This window comes from Lacerta agilis, chromosome 1 (assembly GCF_009819535.1).
Source record: "Lacerta agilis isolate rLacAgi1 chromosome 1, rLacAgi1.pri, whole genome shotgun sequence".
NCBI classification, from domain to species: Eukaryota; Metazoa; Chordata; class Lepidosauria; order Squamata; family Lacertidae; genus Lacerta; species Lacerta agilis.
Genome location: NC_046312.1, coordinates 80,472,433 through 80,495,328, shown reverse-complemented (window position 1 = coordinate 80,495,328; position 22,896 = coordinate 80,472,433). Strand labels below are relative to the sequence as shown.

Below are 22,896 nucleotides of genomic sequence, written 5' to 3'. Positions count from 1 at the left end.
AGCACAGGAGCTCTCACATTTCTTTAAGGGGTGCCAGCAGTTATCCACTGGGAGCAAACGCTGTCCCAAGTGTTAATGTTGGCGAAGTTCAAGGATGCTGTTATTGCTGATGGAATCTCAGGCACTGCCAGGTTTCATCTCTATTGACTGCTTGCCTGCATTAGCCAAGTCCCATCAGCACGCAATGGCCCTTTAAACACAATTAGTGCAGCTGCTAATGGAAGGTGCTGCAGTTAAGCCCCTTGGCCCAAGGTCTAAGATGCAGCTCCCGTACAAAACTCTACATAAAGATCACTGGCACAGGTTGCGCACATGTGCACAGGTCTTTCCCTGCTGCTGCAGAAGAATTGGTTTGATTTGTTTCTAGTAGCACCTTAGAGACCAACTAGAAAGTTGCTACTAGAAGGTGCTACTAGAAAGAATTTTCGATTTTGTTTTGACTATGGCAGACCAACACGGCTACCCACCTGTAACTGGTTTGATTTGCTTTGACATACACCTCTGTGCTGAAAGATGCTTTTCATTTGTCCGGGCTGTTGCGGGGTGGGGTGTCACACAAGAACAAGTCTCGTCCAAATTCACTTGATCTTTATTAAACCAGTTAGCCACGATAAACAAAAATGCAAAGAGAACCTTAAAAAAGAAAAACCAAAAGACATCAACTGAATCTGACCAGGGAAGTGACACAGTGCCCCCATCTTCCAGCTGTATGCCACATACCACTGAGCCCACCATCTAAAAGGACACAGTGCATCTATGGCAACATGGAGGCAGAAAAGGGGTGGGGGGTGATAGGCTTTCTCTGTTCTCTCTCTTTTAGCACAACCAATTCTCTCCGGACGGGACCACTGGCCCTGACTACAACCTGCAATACTGGGAGGGGGGACAACTGAACCATTGTAGTGGTGCCAGCTCTCCATCCATCCTGTCTGGAACAATGTCCTCTCGGTCTCACCTCCACAAACAGAACAACCACAACACCTGTAAAAAGGGTGGGGAACCGGGGTGTTTGTGTGGGTGTTTCTTGCTAATCTGAACCAGATGCGGATTCTGCTGAGCTGGGCGGGGTGCTGGCAATCTCCTCCTCGTCAGAATCCTAGAAAAGAGGCACAGGTTTAGTTAAGAGCAAGGGAAAGATTCAAGATTAGCTGCATGCCTTAGAGTCTAAGCTAACAGAATCAGCTCCGGAAAGGGGAGCTGCTGGGTACCACTGGGACCAGATCAATTAAGCTCAACAGCCGACTGCAGTAAAAGCATACAATAAATGGAGCAAACAGGATGTTTAAGCTGCATGAAGATAGGGAAATCCAGAAAAGCCTGCAATGTGCTTTTATTTACTGCACTAGAAACACAGGAGTGTGTACAATGTAACGGGAATGGATATGGTTCAGCAAGTGGCAGTAAACGGACAGGAAAACGTGGAGAAACCAGGGAGAAATAGAAACCATATGATGTATTATTAAAGCCAATATTGTTCTCCAGCTTGAACACTTATACATAACTGGCTTAGTATTCTTAAAAATAGCAAATTTGTAGTCTTCATGGTTGCAGAGCATAGTAAAGCAAAGGCTTAGAAACCAAGGGGGCTTTAAGCAGGTCTTTGCAGTGGTGTGCCTTTTACCAACACCAGACTTCCGTGTTCTTCCAATGGCTCTCTACCTATCTTCCCTGCCTCAATATCTTTCCTGATGTCCTTTCCTCCTGACACTGTCCTATAAGACTACGGACAGTGAAAAATGTTCTTAGCTCTGAAATACAAATTCCATAAATACTTATTTGGCAAATTAAAACACATGAAGCAATGCAATGTCTCAACTGTGCAGACTAATGAAAGTAGGAAGATTACGGATTGCCACGTTCACGGTTAGAGGCACTCTTCCATATCTAGTGGCCACAAAAGGAACATCCTATAACTTGTGATGAAAACATCGTGGGGGGAATTGGTTACTCTTCTGTAGCAAGAACTGGCAACAGGATTCTGACCTGAATGGAGCATGTTTTCCTTCCCCTCCTCCCTAGCTCACTGGCAGTGGCACTGCATTGCCACCACAGAGTGCATTGCCACTCACCTCCTTCTTGTCCTCGCCTGAGGAGCTATCATCACTGGAGACAAACTCCTTGCTCTTGAAACTCTCTCCAAGTTGTTTGGAAGGGCTCTTGCTCACAGACGATTTTGCAGATGCAGGTGCCTTCTTCTCCGGCTTGCCTTTCCCTGGCTTCTCTGGCTTTTTCTTCTTCTTGGATTTTTCCCTGTTCATGTGAAGAAACAGATAGTGTGCTGCAATGGCAGAATTGGCAGAATCCCTTTGGGACAACAGAAGCACTATGGAGAAATGAGGAAGGGAGTCTGTTTTCTTGTTTGTGGGGGAGGGACGCAGCTACTCACTTCTTGGAGCTGTCCGACTTCCCTCCTTCAGTGTATTCCTTCATCGCCTTCTCGTAGTCCCTCTTGGCATCTTCAGCTTTGCGATCCCATTCCTTCATCCAAAAAGAGAATGTTTTACTCACTACTCACATAACCCACAAAAATAACAACTCATGCACCATTTCTGCTAACGCCAGGAGCATGTGTATCCCATGCAATACAAACTGAAATCCAAAAACTCAAGGAATGCAGAGTCCTGAGGTTTTATTTTAAGCCCAATGTTCTTTTCCTTATGCCTGCTCGTCAAGGCCAAAATGGTTTCAACTGAGGTTCAAAAACCCAGAACTGGATTTAGTGACCAAGTGGAAATGCATAATCATCAGTATAAAACAGGATTTAACTGTCTCGGGACATTAGGGAATTCCTGCTGGATCAGACCAAGAGTCAATTTGGTTTAGCAACCATTCCTCACAGTGGCCAGCAAAGTAGAAATACAGGAAGCTGTCTTATACAAAGACAGAACATTGGTGCATCTATCTCAATACCGTCTACACCAACTGGCAGCAAATCTCCAGGGTTTAAGGCAGGAATCCTTTCCAATCCTAGCCTGACATGGCAGGAATTTAACCTGACCTTCTACATGGAAAGCATGTGGTCTACCACTGAACTACCACTTTTCCAAGACACTTCAGAGAAACCTCCAGAAAGCAACAGCCCTCTCCCACTGTTTGCCCCCCAGCGACTAGCATTCAGATGAACAAATAATAAACCCCTATTCCGCCTCTCCTCCAGCCTCCTTAGCCTTCATTCTAAACTAGACAACTCAAAAAGTTACTGGCACACTTCCACGCCCATAAAATGTTATCATTATCAACTCATCACCCACCTCTTTCTTCTCTTTGGACATTCCTTTCCAGAGTTCTCCGGCCTTCTTGGACACATCAGTGACACTCATGCCAGGACTATCTGCCCTGATCTTGTCACGGTTAGCATTGAGCCAGAGCATGTATGCAGACAAAGGTCTCTTTGGGGCATTGGGGTCTTTCCCTTTCTTACTCTGTGGGAAAGGGGAGGGTGAGAAGAGAGAAAAAAGCACAACACTTCACCTCCTAGTAAAGGGAAGCCCTGCCTATTCCAAATTACGGAAAAATCCCTTCCTGTCTAACAACGCCACCTGCATAAAGACCTCCAACTTGACTTTTGACTGTAGCCAACTGCCCTTCCAGCAATCTGCAGCTCTGCAAATTGCAACAGTTTTTGCTCCAAATCCTCTTCTACTGCCCCCTTTCCCCCTTATATTCCCAAGACTATTTTTCATATTCACTTCACCACTAATAAGCATGGAGCAACTTGGCCCCCAGTGCCATCCCTCAATTTCGAAGCCCATCCTGCCACAGCTCTCCCCTATGTGAGCAGATTCACAGGGGAAAGGCCTGTTAACCTCTCTATGTAAGGAGAGATTTCGGCAGTGCACTCTCCTTAGGTACCCTCAATAGCTTTACTAAAGTCGAATAATTTAGCGTTTTAAAACAGTCCTTGTTCCATTCTCAGCTAACACTGCTGGTCCCGATTCAGTTCAAAATACAGCCCCTTGTCAATATACCAACTGCTGATTTGTCTGCTTGCTAGGTGTTTGGGCACCGCTGAGATCGAGGAGCAGGTTCCCCTCTGTTTGGGTGCCCTTTTGAATCAAGATAACAGAGTGCACCTTTCAAAACTGCACTGATTTGTTTGGTTTCTTAGGAACTCCCAAGCAATGCCCAGTGCAAGGCTGCTGATTTGTAACTGTGAACTTGTTTGATTTCTTACAGGCACTTCCAGCTCTGACAGGAAGCACTCAAAGAAAACCAGGAAGAAAGCGGCCTTGAATTCAATGATCTCCACATCCTGGTTGCTCTCACCTCAGATGGCTTCTTGCGAGGCTTGCGTTCTTTGACGATTTTGGCTTTTTTGGCAGGTTTCTTCTTCTCGTCACTGTCTCCTTCGTTGCTAGATGAGCTGGCTGAGGCATTACTGTCAAACCTGTCACAAGGAAAAGACACCCCAGAAAGCAGTGAGTTCACAGCTTCCTAAACCCACAAACAAAGTTGTACATTGACAATAAAGGTATTATTATTATTATTATTATTATTATTATTATTATTATTATCATCATCATCATTATTATTAAACAAATCCCAGTCACTTTTAAAATGAGGGCACACACTCAAACTTGAGCAACAATATCCTCATCCTAACTTTTTGTGCTTAACTCTCATGTGTCAGTTACACTACATCAGTGTGATGTAGTGGTTACAGCACAGGACTAGAAATAGGGTAACTAGGGTTCAAATCCCCACTCAGCCTAGCCTCCCTAACAGGGTTGCTGTGGGGATTAAATAAGGAGGGGGAGAACCATATTAAACACCATCTCCAGCTCCTTACAAAAAAACTGGGAAATAAATGCAGCAAATAAATTAATGTCCCAAGAATGACTTGGATGCCGCAGGATCATTAAAATCAGTAACAAATATCATAAACAGATAGGTCTATATAGCCCGATTAGAATAAACAACTTATAAAATTTACAAACACTGGAAGCCCTACCACGGCTGCTAAAAATGGTTAGACATATAATATATGACTTCAATAAGCCGCTGCATAGACTTGTCAGAAACTATTCTAGCAAGAGCGCACAAAGCAGCAGGTATCAATTGAGTGTTAACCATTGCATGCAAACACCAAAAACAATTGCCTTTTATATTCTTCATCTGTCTAACCTGCCCCAATGTTCATACTTCAAAGACCAACCAGACAAGCCTTTTAAGTAAGCTGACATTCTTAAAGTATTTGAAATAGAATGGGTTCATTGTCATGACTGCCCACCCTGCAAGATGCTCTCCAGCAGCTTAAGTGAAAGCACGCCCAGATTACTAGCTCCCAACGTTTTCTTGAATATTCAACCCTGTGTACAATTTTAGACTGATGAAAGGATGGCATATTTCACAGACGAAGATAAAAAGCACAAGACTGCCAAAGTGAGTCGCAAAGTGTTGCCTTAAGTTGAGGACTCAGATTTCCCCATTCATTTTGATAACCAGTAATGCTGCTATACGAGTCGAATGGGCCTCCACTAATGCAGTGGGACTTTCCCTCCCCATTGCAGCTTTGACTGCACACCGTCACAATTGCTCAAGAGGCTTTGGAGACCATCCTGAGCAGAACTGGGTGGGCTGACAGGAGACAGAGAAAAGGAAGCGCGCCACCCCTGCAGAAGTGGAAACCTGCTCATGCTCAACTACAACCCCCATTTCCTACTCCCCAAATGGATCCTAACATTATAACAAACTGTTCTTCTTCCCATTTCACCCTATTGTCATCACTCCAATACAGATGATCCAACTTTCTTCTGTTGGAAGTCTCCTAATCATGTGATTTGCCTGCTTTTATATGGTCATATTGAAGACCCGCAGAGACCTGGTCACAGTTCCAGATGTTATTGCATCCTTCAGTGTTAAACTCGTCCCTTCCAAGCACACAGCTTCCCCCAGTATTTATTAAAATACTAAGATCATGCCTTTTGATTCCTAACAGAGCCCTCAATGCAGCATTCAAAAACACTATCTCCAGTAGGCTGAAGCATTTTACTTACTCTTCTGCCACTTCCTCTTCCTCCTCCATAGGATTGAATGATTCATCTGGAAAAAGAAAATCCCACATTGATGAGAACGAAATGTAAGGCATGAAAAGGCAAACAGGAATGGATTTCGCCACAAACCAAAGACAGAATTGGCCAATCTCTGTATCTCCAGGCTGCAGAAAAGCTATTTATTCATTTACTTATTTCATAACATTTAAATACCTAACAAAGGAAATGCATAAAATAAGCCTTTTTGCAGACATTGTATCAATTATGCTATTGAATCCAAAAGTTGCAATGCCTTTATTATTGAAAGGAAAGAGCTAAGCAATTATGCTAAAGTGTCTGGATACAAAATCAGCGATTCCAAATCAGAAATAACGTAAATGGACATTTCTCCATCTAACCAATCAATCATTCAAAAACAGATAGGTTTTAAAATCTGCTATAAGGTAGTAAAATATTTTGGAGCCCAAGTAACAAAAAAATCTGTCAGCTCTATAGAAAGCAAACCTTACACCATTACTTTTACAAGTACGATGAGATCTTAGATCTTGGGAAAACTTACATTTAGCATGGTCAGAATGCATAACCATCTTTACAGCAGCTATCCTTCTGAAATTTTTGTTTCTCTTTCAAGTGCTGCCAATTATGATTACACCGAAACAATTTAAAATTTGGCAGTGCTCAATGAACAAGTTCATACACGAAGGGGAAAAGTGCAATTAGACTCCAGAACGATGTATGGAAGTGTTCAAAGCAGCAGATTTGGAATCCCACACCTCCAAATTCTAACAATGCCTTTCAACTAAAACATTTGATGTCATTGATGAACAGTCAAAAGAGCAAACCATGGGCAGATATAAAAATAATAATAATAATAATAATATTTATTATTTGTACCCCGCCCATCTGGCTGGATTTCCCCAGCCACTCTGGGCGGCTTCCAACAGAAATCAAATACAAAAATATCAAACCTTAAAAACTTCCCTAAAAAGGGCTGCCTTCAGGTTTTTTCTGAATGTCAGGTAGTTGTTTATTTCCCTGACCTGTGATGGGAGGGCGTTCCACAGGGCGGGCGCCACTACCGGGAAGGCCCTCTGCCTGGTTCCCTGTAGTTTTGCTTCTCGCAGTGAGGGAACCGACAGAAGGCCCTCGGCGCTGGATCTCAGTGTCCGGGCTGAATGATGGGGGTGGAGACGCTCCTTCAGGTATACAGGACCGAGGCCGTTTAGGGCTTTAAAGGTCAGCACCAACACTTTGAATTGTGCTCGGAAACGTACTGGGAGCCAATGCAGATCTCTCAGGACCGGTGTTATGTGGTCCCGGCGGCCACTCCCAGTCACCAGTCTAGCTGCCGCATTTTGGATTAATTGCAGTTTCCGGGTCACCTTCAAAGGTAGCCCCACATAGAGCGCATTGCAGTAGTCCAAGCGGGAGATAACCAGAGCATGCACCACCTTGGTGAGACAGTCCGCGGGCAGGTAGGGTCTCAGCCTGCGTACCAGGTGGAGCTGTTAGACAGCTGCCCTGGATACAGAATTAACCTGCGCTTCCATGGACAGCTGTGAGTCCAAAATGACTCCCAGGCTGCGCACCTGGTCCTTCAGGGGCACAGTTACCCCATTCAGGACCAGGGAATCCTCCACACCTGCCCTCCTCCTGTCCCCCAAAAACAGTACTTCTGTCTTGTCAGGATTCAACCTCAATCTGTTAGCCGCCATCCATCCTCCAACCGCCTCCAGGCACTCACACAGGACCTTCACGGCCTTCACTGGTTCTGATTTGAAAGAGAGGTAGAGCTGGGTATCATCTGCATACTGATGAACACCCAGCCCAAACCCCCTGATGATCTCTCCCAGCGGCTTCATATAGATATTAAAAAGCATGGGGGAGAGGACAGAACCCTGAGGCACCCCACAAGTGAGAGCCCAGGGGTCTGAACACTCATCCCCCACCACCACTTTCTGAACACGGCCCAGGAGGAAGGAGCGGAACCACTGTATAACAGTGCCTCCAGCTCCCAACCCCTCTAGCCGGTCTAGAAGGATGTTATGGTTGATGGTGTCAAAGGCCGCTGAGAGATCCAGCAGAACTAGGAAACAGCTCTCACCTTTGTCCCTAGCCCGCCGGAGATCATCGACCAGCGCGACCAAGACGGTTTCAGTCCCATGGTGAGGCCTGAATCCCGATTGGAAGGCCTGAATCCCGATTGGAAGCTTGACATACAACAAAACAAGTGAAATGTCTCCTGCACTAGCAGTATTTGGCTTATGATCCCACCCGATCAAAATGACCCTAATGTTGATCTCTTAGCCTTTCTATTGACAGCTGCTTGTATGGAGATAGTCAGATGCTGGAAAATTAGTGTTGGGCTTAACAAGTATAGTCCATAGCATTGGCTTAGATATTGACATGTCAGGTTGAAGTGGCAAAAGGCAGACACAATCCACATTCCTTTTATAATGTATGCTTCTTCAATACATAAATTGTTGAGACTGGCAGAAATCCACCAAACATTCATTGGAAAATGTGGCATGATCTTTTAGTGTAATCAAACACAACTTTATTATGTAACATGACAAAAATTGGAAACATTATCAGTACAAGTTATTTGTTGTTTACTGTTGTAACAATGGTTTTCTCAAAATGTTATCTTCTGTGCCATGAAAAATATATATAAACATATTTTTTTAAAAGTTATATACTGCTCAATTATTAAAAACAAAACAAAACCCTGAAAGAAATTTACAAAACAATGGCTTACCCGTCTCCTCCCCAGAGTCTTCACTGCTGTCATTTGCATGCTCCTCGCGAATCTTGCCCTCCTCCTTCATACGCTCCAAGTAAGCATCATGTGAGTCCTCATCCGAACCAGCATAATCATCATAGGGCACACTCTTCATGCCCTAGAAACATAAACAAAGCATTCTATGGAAGCTTCCCAACTCCAGTATTTGAGCAGACAGTCTCTCTCAACACTTTCCACACCCAAAGCATGCAGATTCTAAAACCACAAGTCCCAGCATGCTTCTGAGCACACATACTGTATAGAAAAGGCTTCTGTTTTAAACACACACACACAGCAGATTCCTCAAGAAGTGAATGCATGCTGTCTCCTGGGTCTGCTAGAACACACCTTCTCTCCTCAGAGGAAGGGAAGAAACATGCTAGTAAGGTGGATTAGGTGGAAGCCACTTCTTGAGCAGAGCAGGCTGCTGCCCCTGGCCTGTGGTTCATGCAAGGTTATACTATGGTGATTAGGAATGTTCACCACAGCCATGCAGAGGAGACCTGAACCAAGAGGAGGAGGAAGAGGAGGGGACAATCGCACAGACCTTTTTCTTCTACAAGGAGAGAACAGAAATTGAGAAGGGAGAAAGCTCCGGAGGGACAGAGAACACCCCACCCTTCCCCAGTAGATCAGGACCAGGACCAGACAGCAGTTGCCTTTCCCTGTCCTCTCTCTTGCCCACCCTCTTGTAACAGGTACCTCCTTCAGTCCTCGGTTCTTGATGTTCAACTTCTTGGTATTCACAAAGTCAAATAGTTTGCCATATTCTTCTCTGCAAGGAAGAGAAGCCATAGATGCAATCATCTCGCACGAGACTAATACTCACTTGCCTGTGACAAAACTTCACAGAACAGTAGTGAATCAGTTGCTGCCATGGAAAATAGATCCTATATTGTGAGGTCGAGGGGGGGGGGGAACTGGAGAATGAAATATTGTGTTTTAGGACCTACCTCAGTTTTATAGTTTTAAATTGTTTTGAATATTGTTTTTAATGCTGTAACCTGCCCTGGGACCTTAAGAGTGAAAGGCAGGTAACAAATTAATAAATAATAATAATATATGCATGATGCAGCTATTAAAATGAAAACATCTGAAAATTATAGGTCACACATATGCAAGCAGCATAAAGGACTTTCAGAATGGGAAGGGCTCGAGGGCAGTGGCAACTCTGCCCCTTTCCGCCACAATGGAAAATATTATACAGCTAAAGAGGTGGCTGAGATCAAAAGCTGGTGAGCACACTTGTGTCTCTATGGTTCTGATATGATCCATTCATTCACTCACCTCTCTATGCTGCTGAAAGTGTACTGCATTCCCTGCTTGGTTTCTATTTCGAAGTCGAAGGAGCGTGTGGTTGTGGTCCCACGGGCGAAGTTCACAAAAGAAATCTCGTCAAAGCGAACGTGAACGGGTGGCTTGTGCACGTAGATGAAGCCACGCTCTAAAGGGTACAGGAGGCCCGAACTAGCCTTATAGGAGCAAGTGATGCACTGTGCCCCGGAATGCCTGTAAGAAGGAAATAAGAGCCATGCTCAGTTTTGGCCATACCCTTCTCATTCACGCCCCGGTCAAACAATGACAGCCAATGAATGTTTGTGATTCCTCTAACCCAGCATGGAGGCATTTCTCACCCCTGGAAGTTGCCAGGCACGGTGATCTTCCGGTTGACAAGAGCTTTCATGACACGACTGACCATCTCGTACAGGGAGCCAGACATATTCTTGGTGAGCCGACCTTCAAAGCGCTTCTCTACCTCATCCCTGTTAGAAAGAGAGAGAGAGAGAGAGAGAGAGAGAGAGAGAGAGAGAGAGAATAGAAGTTAAGAAAGTGCCAGACTCAAGGGGCTGTTGAAAGATGTTTGAAATACTACGTGTGCATGCTTATGTATGTACAGTTGACTCACAACTTATGCACATTTAACTTGAGGGATCACAGCTTTATGCTGAAAAAGCACAGTCAGCAATTCCACCTGCCATTGCATTCACTCTGGGAGAGCATTCTGAGGTCCAGGGACAGTCTGCAGTGGCCTTGGGAAAGTGCAGTAAATGCTGCACTATGCCTTTTATGGTTTTTAACATTCCCTGAACGTAGCCCCCACATAAGCTTAGAGTCACCAGTGTGTGGGTGTGCACGGGCATATATGCACACATGGGGGTGGGGGTTGAGAAAGGTAATAATAGGGAGCAGGTGGAGACTAGAACTGGCAGTCTTAAAGTTAGAATGTTGTGCTGGAATCCCATTCTGAAACTGCAAGCCAGTCTCTTTCTCTCCCTCTCCATACACACACACAGAACAAGTCTGACAGAAATGGAAATGCAAGAGACTCCAAAGATTACTACAATTAATTGCAGCAGTCTGTGCAACTGGGATAAAAAGCACTTGGGCATAATGGGTAGAGTCAAGCTTAGAAAGCATATAGGGGAATCAGACACAGATACACTGTAAGGAATACAATATTGTGAATGGTACGCACTCATTCATGTTGAGGGTCAAGGAGATGTCCTCATCCTTTGAGAAGAGTAAGATAAGAAAATGGTAACGTGTTTGGCCTTGCTTTATAGGAGGATCTAAGCTGATCTGGAAGGAAGCAGAGATAATCTTCACCTTCAGCAGGAGCCCTGATCCAAAAGCACCATTCCTATGCAGCCTAACCACCCCCCACTGGTATCACATGCATCTCCCTTTCATAAGGGACAACCTACCCATTACAAAACCCTTTCCCCCTGAGTTAAGACAGCAACAGAAATCAAAATTTCATCTTAGACAGCAGCAGTCTCTACAGACCCAACTAGGAGAATAAGAGTCTGCACTTCTTTTCAGGAATCTTCAGATTCGGACTGCTGCATCAGTTCTCACACACCCTTTCAGAAATGTTAAGAGACATATAGTCTTTTTTAAAAAAAAAAAAAACCATGCAGAATGTCACTATGTAGCCTTCTCCAAAATAGCATGGTCTAGCTTTAGATATGACCACTCCCCTAGAACTGCAGATGCTCACAGGTAAGCAGACAAGGGCCAAACCTCCCCAGGCTGTATATACAGTTGCTCTGCTCACAATAACATGTCAGACATTGGCAATGCCATGCCAGACTGGACATGCAAGCTCTGACTTCCTTCTGCCTTAAAGGCCAATGACCTTCTAAGCAACAAATAACTTGGCCGGATGTGCAGTCTGGCATGGCAGGTGCCACAAGACCACCTTGCTGTTTTCTAAGAAAACATTATGTGCTTTATCGCCATCTGATAGAAAGAGAGGAATGTGTAAGTTAGCTATGCAATGTTGAGGGATTAGCTCTTGCACCTCTATCCACACCTGCTGCAGTTAGAAGGAACGAGAGAGCCCTAAGGCCCGACACCTTGACACAGTGCTAAAACAACAGGCCAGCTCCCCTTATGCCCAGAACACTTGCAGGGAGGGAACCAAGGCAGAGCAGAAGAATAGGAAGGGGCAGGATACATAACAATCCCTGAAATATTATCTGAGACACTGACTGTGTACTGAGTAGAAAGACACCTGGATTCTTCTCCCCAGAGTGCAACATAAGGTTGATAATTTGCTTTGTTTCTGGTTTTTGAATTAGTAACTTATTTATTTTTATTTCATAAAAGTTATACATCATTTGATTGTAAAATACTTCCAAGTGGTTTACAAAAAGATAAAACAAGAAAACCAAGGGGAAAAAATCACAACCATATTTTTTAAAAAACTTAAAATACTAACTTTCAAAGCACCAGGATAGGTTTGTGTAAGCAAGAATGCTTTTAGCAGGCGCCAAAAAAAGAAGGTGCCAACAGGCAGGAAGTTCAGAAGCGCAGGTGCTGCCACACTAAACAATCAAGTTCTTACACATCTGGAACAGGTATTATGTGGCACCCACAGTAGTGCCAATTCCACCGATTTAAACGGTTGAGTGGGTGCATGTGGGAGTAAAGAAATCTCTTACATTAACTGATCCCAAGTTTTCAAGGGATGAAAGGACCTGGCCTCTCTCATAAAGCACAAAGGGGAGAAGGAAGAGAGCCTATGAATGGAGCCTATTGCATGAAGTAACCATCATTCTTACTCCTGACAGGCAACCTGCTCCCCCCAATTCCACTGCTGCTCACCACGAAGAACATCTGGCGTTGGTCTTTATGGGGCAGCAGAAAAAGCCGCAGAACGGTGGTATAGGGGATCTTGTAGTCAAATGTCTTGCCATGGAGGTGCAGGAAGGTAGGGTAGATGCGGATGTCGTATCGACCACGAGGCGTCAAGCACTGCAGCTCTCGGAAGATGCAGATGGCATCTCCGGTGGCCTGGATGACGTCTGCCTTGGATAATACATTCTGGGCAAATGCCTTCAGGAAAGATTGGAATGAAGTTTTTATCAACTAATGCTCTTTCCCACTCCACCATCATCTCTACTCAGTTCTCACTCACCTCCACGGGATCCACGCCATCCTCCTGAGTAGGTGGCACGTAGAAGCGCACCTCCATAAGCGACACTTCAGTGTCATCATTCTGGTGGAACTCCAACGTCACTTCATTCTTGCCAGTTGTACACTGGGAGACATTACTGAGTGGGATCTCAAAAACTGGCTGCTCACCAATGTCAAAAGAGAGGAGCTGCCCTGCAAAAGACCAACAAGGTATCTTCCAAGAGAAAATAATAATACATTCTCAGCCACTCTCCCACCCAAAGTAAAACAAAAACAACCTTTTCCATTCTCTTCTCTTAGCTCTGTCTTCGAGAAACAGTGTGCCAATTTCCCTTGGGGTTGGGGTACCACCCATCGCACCCAAACGTACCTCCAAACTTCACTGTCCCCCAGTTCCACCCCTTCACGCACAAGTCTTTTTCAGCAAGGTCTAAGTGAAAGTGGTTCTTGAAGAAATCTGAGAGTTTGTCAAACTCCTGTGGAAGGAAAATGCATAATCAGGGAACAGTTAATGCACTAGTAAGGCAGTGGTATACAGAGTAGCCATTTGCTGCGAATAGCTTTCTGCACCTTGGAAATTAAAATAAGCTACATATCACAGGCCAGAGCAAAATAAAGTCAATGCTAACAAGTATTTTTTATATAAGCTAAGAGTTAAGAATTGCATGCTACAAGAGATGCATGAAACTAGAAATCCCACTGTAGAACCGGCATCTCCTTTATAACAGCCTGCAACTAAGGCAACCCACAACCATAAGGCAAGAGGGAAAAGGCACATTTGCAAGACCAAACTGGATATGCAAACTGGTTGAATTTCAGGCAAAAATAAACACCCAATGGCTGCACAATATCAACCTGTCTTGATCCTTAATACAAAAAACCGCTCACCCCACCAAGTCCTGAAGACCTGCTGAGGGCTGTACTGTATCATGCTCAGAAGCAAACTCATTCCAGAAAGAACCTTACCGTCTCTCTGAATCCATCATACTTGTAGACGTGACCGTTCTTTGTCAGGAGTTTGAGACCATGTCCCAATGCCACTCGTCGCCAGATGCCCTCTGCCAACTCTGATGCCTGAATATTGTCCACTTTTCCTGTTTTACTGTTCTTGAAAATCACACCTTGGCGGTTCAGCCGCAGGCGGCCATCATTCTGACCCACAAGAGAAGAAGGTTAGCACGTGCTTTAGCACCGTGGCCTTTCAAAAACTTGATAGGCTCTTCTCCAAAAACAGCTCCATTCATTCCTCAAACTGCCACCAAATTCCCTCTTTTAAAATACTATTTAGAACAAGTTGGACAAGACATATGATGTGGTGTTTATGGCAACTATCTGACAACTACAAGAATTCCTTCCGCTATAATTGTTTTCTCCCCACACATTTGGAATGGGACTCAAACCACTCAGTAAAGCAGCAGTGGGGAACCTCCAACCACAGACCTAATTAGGTTACCAGGCCTCCCCATTTGGCCTGCAAGCCACACCCACCTGTCTTACACCTGATGTACTATATGCTATCAGGGATAGAGAAGGTCAAAATGTGGGTGGTCCAAAAGGGGGGTTGCAGTGTGCTTTTCTAAGCACTTTGCTATATGATTTCTAACCATATAGGTAAACACCAGTCACTTGATGTTGCTGTGATGTCAAGTGACTGACAGGTGGGTAGCCTCCCGCACCTGTCAAACTTTGCTTTGGCAGCAGCAGGAATATGGATCCAACCTAGTGGCCAGATCTAGTTTTCTGCTTCTACAATAAAGTGTCCAGACATCTGTTTTCTTAAAGAAAATGTTTACAGCACAAACCTAACCATATTTACTAAGAAGTAAAGCGGGTGGCGCTGTGGGTTAAACCACAGAGCCTAGGGCTTGCTGATCAGAAGGTCGGCAGTTTGAATCCCCACGATGGGGTGAGCTCCTGTTGCTTGGTCCCAGCTCCTGCCCACCTAGCAGTTCAAAAGCACGTCAAAAGTGCAAGTAGATAAATAGGTACCGCTCCGGCAGGAAGGTAAACGGCATTTCCATGTGCTGCTCTGGTTTGCCAGAAGCCAGTAACGCGAGATGAGCGCCACAACCCGAGTTGGACACGACTGCACCTAATAGTCAGGGGTCCCTTTACCTTTACAGCCCCATTTATTTAATTAATTAAGTAGATGTTACTTCCTTAGAAGTCAGTCTTAGAACCTTGCTTCATATTCAGTTTTAAATTTGTGGCTAGGAATCACATTTAGAGATCTATAGACTCCAGCTCACAAAATCTTACACCATAATATATTTGTTAGTCTTTCAGTTTGCCACAAGAGTCTTTGTTGTTTTGCATCCAGAAATAATCCCAAGTGATATACAACCAGCCTGCCAAGTAATCCCCCCAGTGGCATTAACAATGCTGAATAATAAAAAGGCTTTAAAGCACGTTTCCTACCCAGCTGAAGTCTCAAGATGCATTTTAGTGAGTAAAGAATTTGCCACCCAAAAAAGTTATTTCCCCACAATCCTCAGGAGTCCAAAGCAAAAATGTGGGCTTCATCACTCTTGAAACATTTGTTCACATCCTAAATAATGTATTATCGTAGTCCCTACTGCTGTTAAGTTCAAAGTATTAACTTCACTGAACCCTTAAGGGACAGAGGAATATTATTTCTTACTCCCCTTTAAAAGATGGCACACCAGAACACCACAGATCATACAACAAACTTGTGGCAAAGCACTAGGTTTCTAAAGTGGCAAGGTGGCATCCCATCCAACAGGTCAACCTTCCTCCAAACATCCTGCTTGTTCCTCACATAGCACCATATGTTACTTTCCTCCTTTCAGGCTACCACCACCACCCCATTAACTCACCATCGATCCCTTCACCTCCTGGTATATTTCATTGAATTCCAACGTATCAGCCATGTTGACAGCACCTCCACCCCCCTCACCCCACTATGGCAGGGGTTGAGTCCACAACAGCAAAAAGTGCCCAGCTGTTCTTGGGGAAAAGTTTTGCAAACGGAACTAGGCAGGGAGAAGACAAGATGCCTTAGTCCTTCTTGGAACGTGGGATCTTCTCCATCTAGTTCTAACAGAAGCGAAGGGAACACGAAGACACAGAGGACTAGATAACACTTGGGGGGAGGCGAAACCTAAGGAGAAAGCAGAAAATGGTTTTTTTTATATACTGGGAGACGGGAAGATGATGACGACTTCTAGCAAGCTGCCTTGCTATTCACCCAACTCGGCTAAAAACAACCCCTGCCTCACAATACCTACTAAGAAGTACACACCAAACCCCGCACCCAGGAGCCCCCAACCCACAAGATGCTCAGTGCCGCCACAGCGCAACACGCACCGTGTCTATTTGCGGGAGCCAAAACTCGCCTCCTTACGGAGCAGCAACAGCGCACACCAGCCGCCTACTCCTGCTGCTGCTGCTGCTACCACAGTTCCCCATGCCAACCGCGCTTAAACCGAAGACAATTCCCCCCCCCTCCCTCGCACGCCCGGTTTTGAATCCCCCCCCCTCACCAGACGCACTTTCCCGCCTGCGCAACACGAGTCACATCCTCTCCCCTCCTCTTTAGAAAGCTCACCTCACTTCCTCCTTCCGGGGCCGTTGGCTTTCGGTCGCACAGTCGCTTAGTGCCCTCTTGCCTCTCCGGTTTGAAAAAGGAAGAAAGAAAATGGAAGGAGAAGGCACGACTCTCTAAGGAGGCCGTGGGACGCCGCTCTATCGCGCAGCTCCTCTATGGTTACGCTTCTCGGAAGAGCGTGCAGGAAACGCGCTGCGTTGTAGACCGGAAGTGCTCACGGGGGTATCTTGTTTGGGGAGACGTTTGCCTTTTCAGGCTGGAGTAGTGGGGGGGGGGTTGTAGGCATGGAGAGAGGGCCGGTCTTTCCTGCCTCCCACCCTGGCTCTATGGGCTTCCCATCCTGGGAGCGAGGCGCGGCTCACGGGAGAGACGGCAGTGTGACTCTCTTGATTGGTTAACGCGGGACTAGGATGTGACTCTGGAGCAGGGGAGTGGTGCTGCCTGTTCAGTATTGCTTTTGCCTCCCCTTGATTCCTTAATCCAAGTCGTTTATAAAGGCATTGAACAGCAGGGCCAGGACAGAACCCTGTGGCATCTGGCTTTTTTCCAGGATGATGAGGAACCATTAGTGAGCACTCTTTGGGTTCAGTCAGTCAACCAGCTACATACCCACCTAACAGTTACCTCGTCCAGCCCACATTTTACCAGATTCTCCACAAAAATGGGGGGGGGGGGCTTGTCAAAAGCCTCACTGAAATCAAGGTACATTACATCCACAGCCTTCCCTGATCCACCATGCTTGTAACTCCATCCAAAAAGAAATGAGATTGCATGATTGGTTTTTGAGAAACCCATGCTGGGTGTTAGTATTCACAACATCCTTTTCTAAGTGCTCACAGACTGACTTAAATTAATTGTTCTAGGAGTTTTCCTGGTATTGACTTCAAGCTGACCCGGGTCTTCTTTTTTTCCATTTTCTGAAGATGGGGACAACATTTCCCTGCCTCAAGTCTGTGGGAACCTCACCTGTTCTCCAAGAATTCCCAAACATTACAGACTCAGGCTCTGAGATTACATCCACAAGCTCTTTAAAAAAAAAAAAAATTTATTAACTTTTCAGAACATCAACATACTACATACAACAAACAAATACACAAATTCACAACAATACAACTATTACAAACAAACTACAATAAAAACAAAAGATTATTCATTTCAACTGCTTCTTTCCTTAACATTGTAGATGGACTTCCTCTCGTCTACCCTTCCTGCATTCATTGTCTCTCATCTTTAGTAATTTCTTTACATTATATAAACCTTATTTTACAAAATATCCTATCCACTTATTTATCCAGTCTTAATTCATTATCTCCACGTTCCTTAACGCTTAACATAATTCTAAATCTGCAGTCTATCTTCCAAATTACCTCTAAATTTCAATCTTACTATAATTTTTAAAATACATTTTAAATTTCTTCCATTCTTCTCCCACTGCATCATCCCTTTGGTCACGAAGTTTCCCCGTCATCTCAGCAAGCTCCATATAGTCCATCATTTTCATCTGCCATTCTTCAATCGTTGGTAATTCCTCTGTCTTCCAGTTTTTAGCTATCAAAATTCTGGCTGCAGTTGTGGCATACATAAAGTTCTATCACATTTTGGAATTTCCTGGCCTAGGATGCCCAGTAAAAAGGTTTCTGGTTTCTTTTTAAATGTGTTTTTCAACACCTTTTTCATTTCATTATCAATCTTTTCCCAAAAGTCTTTTACCTTTGGGCACGTCCACCACATATGGAAAAAAGTTCCTTCTACTTGTTTACATTTCTAGCATTTATTACTTTGTCCATGATAGATTTTTGCCAATTTAACTGGTGTCAAGTACCACCTATACATCATCTTCGTGATATTCTCTCTAAGCATATTACAACAGACAATTAAAGTCTGTACAAGTCAGTGCTCTGGACTTGCTATCTTCCTACGGGGGGGGGGGGAGGGTGTCACACCCAGAACACTAACATGTAGAAACTGGGGGTGGGCAGGGGGTACCATGCTTATTTGTTCACTCTTAAGAACAAATCTTCTCAGGCACAATAGTCACGTGATGTTGTTGGAGGCCAACTCCCATCCACCGCAGCCAGTATGGCCAATGGTCAGGGAAGATGGGGGTGTTGGCAGGACCGGTGCTCGGGCTTCTTGCGCCCTAGGCGAGACCACCTTCTGGCGCTCCACGCCTTCCCCCACACCAAAGCCTGCTTTAGCGGGAGGTGGGGGTGGTGGAGAGGCAAGCAGCAGTTTCTCTGCTGTAGCAGAGAAGCTGCTGCTCGCCCGTCCCGCCCCCCGCCAAAGCCTGCCCTAGCGGGAGGGGGTGGTGGTGGTGGAGAGGCAAGCAGCAGTTTCTCCGCTACAGCAGAGAAACTGCTGCTCGCCCGTCCCGCCACCTGCCCCCGCCAAAGCCTGCTTTAGCAGGAGGTGGGGGTGGTGGAGAGGCAAGCAGCAGTTTCTCCACTGTAGCGGAGAAGCTGCTGCTCGCCCGTCCCGCCCGCCGCCAAAGCCTGCTTTAGCGGGGGCTGGGGGCGGTGTAGGGGGCAAGCAGTGCTTCTCCGGTACAGCGGAGAAGCTGCTGCTAGCCCCCCTGCCCCCCCGCCCAAGCCTGGCCAGCGCCCCCTCCATTTTGGCGCCCTAGGCAATTGCCTAGTTCGCCTTAATGGACGCACCGGCCCTGGGTGTTGGGCATATATGACATGGAAGCTCAGTCAAGCAGTTAAGCTCACCACAGAAAACAACTCTTTAGCAAAGTTGTCTTTACCGATCCAACGCCAACACACACACACGCACACACGCACACTATTTACAGATGTTACAAGTAGTCTTCTCTCTAACTCTCTAAGCCCAGAGAGGGGTCTTTGCTTCAAAGTCCTTGCTGTTAAAGTCCACAGCCAAGTCCGTAGTCCAGTTGCTTTCAAAGTTCTACAATCTTTCAAAAACTGTGTTGTCCGCAGTTCCAATTTTTCTTCTTCAAATAGCTTAACTCTATCTCAGGCAAATTCTCTTACTGTCCCTACTGTCCCCCAAAACAAATGCCGTAAACTGGACCCCTGGACCCAGCCTGATATGCTTCCTTTTTTTCGGCTACTGAGCTTTGGTAAGTGAACTTGAATTGGGCGTCTTGAGACAGATAGCCCAAAGGAATAACCAGAAACTTCCTTTTGCTGTTGCTCACACTGTCACTGATTTGGGACTAGGATCCCACTGTTTGCAATGCAGGCAGCATCTTGTCAGAATGATTTCCCATTTTCCAGTGTCGTCTCCGGAGGGGAATATTATTCAGCTTTCTCCCTCCCCCTCTCCTTCCTTCCCCTTTGACTGATGTTGCGAAGGTCTGACACAGCAGGGGCAATATCTGTAGAGCTGGAACACCACTCGGAGGAAATGCAGCAATTGCAGATTCATTATTTAATGCTCAGACCTCTTCCATCTAGGCACTCGCTAGAATCCAATTTGTAATTGATGAGCTGGAAAGCCCCACCTTTCTCTGACTGCATCACCATGGTGTTGGGTAGGGGTGGGGGTGGGGAAAGAGATCTTATAAAAAGGGGTCCCAGCGTCTCAAGCATGCCCAGAGTAGCAGGAGACAACAGCAGGAGGGAGCCAGCAGAACTTCTACCTTTCAAAAAGCTTCTGAATGTTCTCCCTGCACAGATTACCCCTCCGTGTCTACCACTCATAGACCCATCACAACACCCTTGACATTCCAGTCCGGTTTGCAGAACATCTTGGATTTGCTCCTCGGCGCCCAGGCTTTCCTTCGGCATGAACTGTGTGGCAAACTTCTTCACCTATGAAACCACCAAATCGGTGGTGGTAAAAAGTTGGACCATCGGCGTGATCAACCGGGCCGTCCAGTTGCTGATCATTTCCTACTTCATTGGGTGAGGGATGGCATGTGAATGGGGGAAATATGTTCTCACTTGGGGGAGGGAGGATGGCTGTAGGAGAAACAAGGTAAGGGCTTATACCCAACAAATCATCATCGCTCAAGAGGTGACAACTTTTTACACAAAGGTGTTGTTAGAGGACAGTAGAACAAGGAAGGTGGTGGGGAAGTAACTGAGAACAGCTTGGCTACCTTAAAAATCTTGCCTTATTTTTGATGGGTGTGAGAAGCCAGGTAGATAAGGCTGCTAAGTCAGGGCATTTCTTTTTTCTAGAAAAATAGCACTGTGCCAAATGATTGGTTCTAAATGTAACTTGTTCCTGTAAGGGAGACTTGAAATACATAGAGATTATCACTTTGATTCTCCAAACTTGCAAAGATCTTTAAAGAAATAATAACTCACATAGGCATGCCTGTCAACTCTGGAAAAGGAACGTGCAGGAAAGCTTATGTGGTCCCACGAGGCTGCAGACAGTGTTGTCTCTGGCTTGTGGGGTTTGGGTAGCGGATAGAAAATGATTACCATCTCTCAGAAGTCTGGAGTTGAGGAGCTCTTTGGAGAGCCAGGAGACTTGGATTCAGGGCCACAGCAAATTTTATTTGTGAAGACCCTGTTTCATCATCCTGAGGGGATGTTGTACAAACTCATGGGCTTCTGCTCTTAGATAGCCCCAAGGAAATCACTTAGTAGACAAAAAGGAGCTGCTGTTGCTGCTGCTTTTTAATTGAAGAAGTACTTCACAATTATTTGCCTATTGTGCCATGTGTTTACCTGAGACCAAGTAGCTGAATTCATGTTGTCCCTTCAGAGACTTTATTTGGACGTGTGGTTATGTAGGCAAGCTTGTCCACACATAGTCATAGTCTGCTTGGCAGGGGGTTGGACTGGATGGCCTTTGTGGTCTCTTCCAACTCTATGATTCTATGATTCCTTCCAGCAAAGGAAGGATTCTGATAACTCTTTGCACTATGTTGTACCATTGCAAACTTGCCACCCGAGCCATAGCATCCAGCCCCACAGAGAGGCTGACTTTACCACATGCCATGATAAAAATTTGCTTTACCACATGGCAAGAGGCTCCTGGTAGTTGTTTGAATTTACTCTACTTGTGGCTTTTAGGGATGGGTGTTCATTTGAATGTGAGCAAAGCAGAGGGATACATGCACGTTTGAACAGACAGAGATGGGGGAGCTGCATGTCGTTCCTGGAAAAGTAAATCTGTCGGTGTGCTGAATGTGGGAGATCTGTATGAATAACTGAAGCAAGGACGTGATTCATAGGTTAGTGGCAGACAGCACATGCTTTGCCTGCAGATAGCTCCCTGCTCCATCTCTCCACATCTTCAGGGGAAAGGATTAGGGAGCAGGTGATGTGAAAGAGCTCAGCTTGAGGCGCTGGAGAGCCACTGTCAGTCAGAGTGGGCAATGCTGGGCTTGATAGCCAAAAGGTCTGACCTGGTAGAAGGCAGCTTCCCACATTTCTCAGGGGAGCTGGGACAGTTTGGGAAGGAGGCGATTAACAGTTCACTTAACTGCTTTGGGATGGCTTCTGTGTTCTGTTTTTTCCTGAGACTGTTTATACCGCAGTAGTCTCACTGACACCTTAAAGTTGTATCTGGGAGAAAAATATATATGGGGTGGGTGGGTCAAGGAGGGGAAGCCTTTTGGGGGGTGGCTGCATAGGATGGTAACTCTATAAGAAGGTACATTAGTGGATTGTGAACAGGCTGGCCAACTTTAAACTACTTCAGCAGGAAGGGATGTGTGTGTGTGTGTGTGTGTGTGTGTGAGAGAGAGAGAGAGAGAGAGAGAGAGAGAGATTGTGCACATGGAAATCATAGCTACAGGAGACAACTACGGTACTGTATAGGGGTAGAGGTTACGATTATGTAGTTGGAAATTATGGAAGCCAGCAGCTACCTAGGGAACAGTGACTGTGAAGGCCATCTGGTGGCAAAAAAGAAGAAGTGCTGTAATATGGAAACAGCTTTTGCTGCACACAGAGAGATGTAGAGGGGGGTGGGGGAATCACTGCTGGGTATCCTGGTGCCCTGGGCTTACTATTATTGATTACAGTTAAATAGGTCCATGATATGGTTTTGCCTTACATGCGAAAGAATGTTAATGTCTCCTAATGGCCCGTGAAGGTCTCTTTATGGGAGATAATTGTTAGGAGATGGTTTCTTCTAGTTAACAGAGAGCTTTCTGGAAGGAGCAGAACCGGAAAGCCAGCGGAATGAGGGGAAGACGATAAATC

The 22,896-nt window shown here is 45.5% G+C and overlaps 2 protein-coding genes across 6 annotated transcripts in view; one reads left to right on the top strand and one right to left on the bottom strand.

The window, feature by feature from the left end:
* Nucleotides 1-566: 566 nt before the first annotated feature.
* Nucleotides 567-16,866, bottom strand: SSRP1 (structure specific recognition protein 1). Of its 5 annotated transcripts, none has more exons than XM_033158406.1 (18): nucleotides 16,766-16,866; nucleotides 16,035-16,318; nucleotides 14,164-14,349; nucleotides 13,568-13,673; nucleotides 13,199-13,389; nucleotides 12,886-13,116; nucleotides 11,252-11,355; nucleotides 10,410-10,538; nucleotides 10,063-10,284; nucleotides 9,478-9,550; nucleotides 9,323-9,331; nucleotides 8,752-8,893; nucleotides 5,997-6,042; nucleotides 4,267-4,387; nucleotides 3,252-3,422; nucleotides 2,387-2,478; nucleotides 2,070-2,250; nucleotides 567-1,096 (listed from the first exon to the last, which is right to left on the bottom strand). In XM_033158406.1, exons 2-18 carry the CDS (start codon nucleotides 16,086-16,088, stop codon nucleotides 1,028-1,030), a joined length of 2,127 nt encoding a protein of 708 aa, XP_033014297.1. In that variant the 5' UTR covers nucleotides 16,089-16,318; nucleotides 16,766-16,866; the 3' UTR covers nucleotides 567-1,027. The 5 variants fall into 5 exon arrangements, with proteins under 5 accessions (XP_033014297.1, XP_033014313.1, XP_033014306.1 ...); XM_033158422.1 differs by having other exon boundaries at nucleotides 16,710-16,811; XM_033158415.1 differs by having other exon boundaries at nucleotides 16,701-16,803.
* Nucleotides 16,867-20,311: 3,445 nt separating this feature from the next.
* Nucleotides 20,312-22,896, top strand: part of P2RX3 (purinergic receptor P2X 3) — a 31,341-nt gene continuing 28,756 nt past the window's right edge. The window contains exon 1 of the mRNA XM_033158394.1: nucleotides 20,312-20,634. Within this exon, the coding sequence (XP_033014285.1) occupies nucleotides 20,516-20,634 (119 nt within the window). The 5' untranslated portion in view covers nucleotides 20,312-20,515. The remainder of the gene's footprint in view (nucleotides 20,635-22,896) is intronic.

What these genes read in the sequence shown, in the direction of transcription:
- SSRP1 (XM_033158406.1), bottom strand. Translation starts at nt 16,088, where the DNA reads ATGGCTGATACGTTGGAATTCAATGAAATATACCAGGAGGTGAAGGGA. An exon ending in AGGAGGTGAAGGGATCGATG is followed by an intron (nt 14,350 to 16,034) that starts GTGAGTTAATGG and finishes CTTGTGGGTCAG; the next exon opens with AATGATGGCCGCCTGCGGCT. An exon ending in ATGGCGTGGATCCCGTGGAG is followed by an intron (nt 13,117 to 13,198) that starts GTGAGTGAGAAC and finishes TCTTTCCTGAAG; the next exon opens with GCATTTGCCCAGAATGTATT.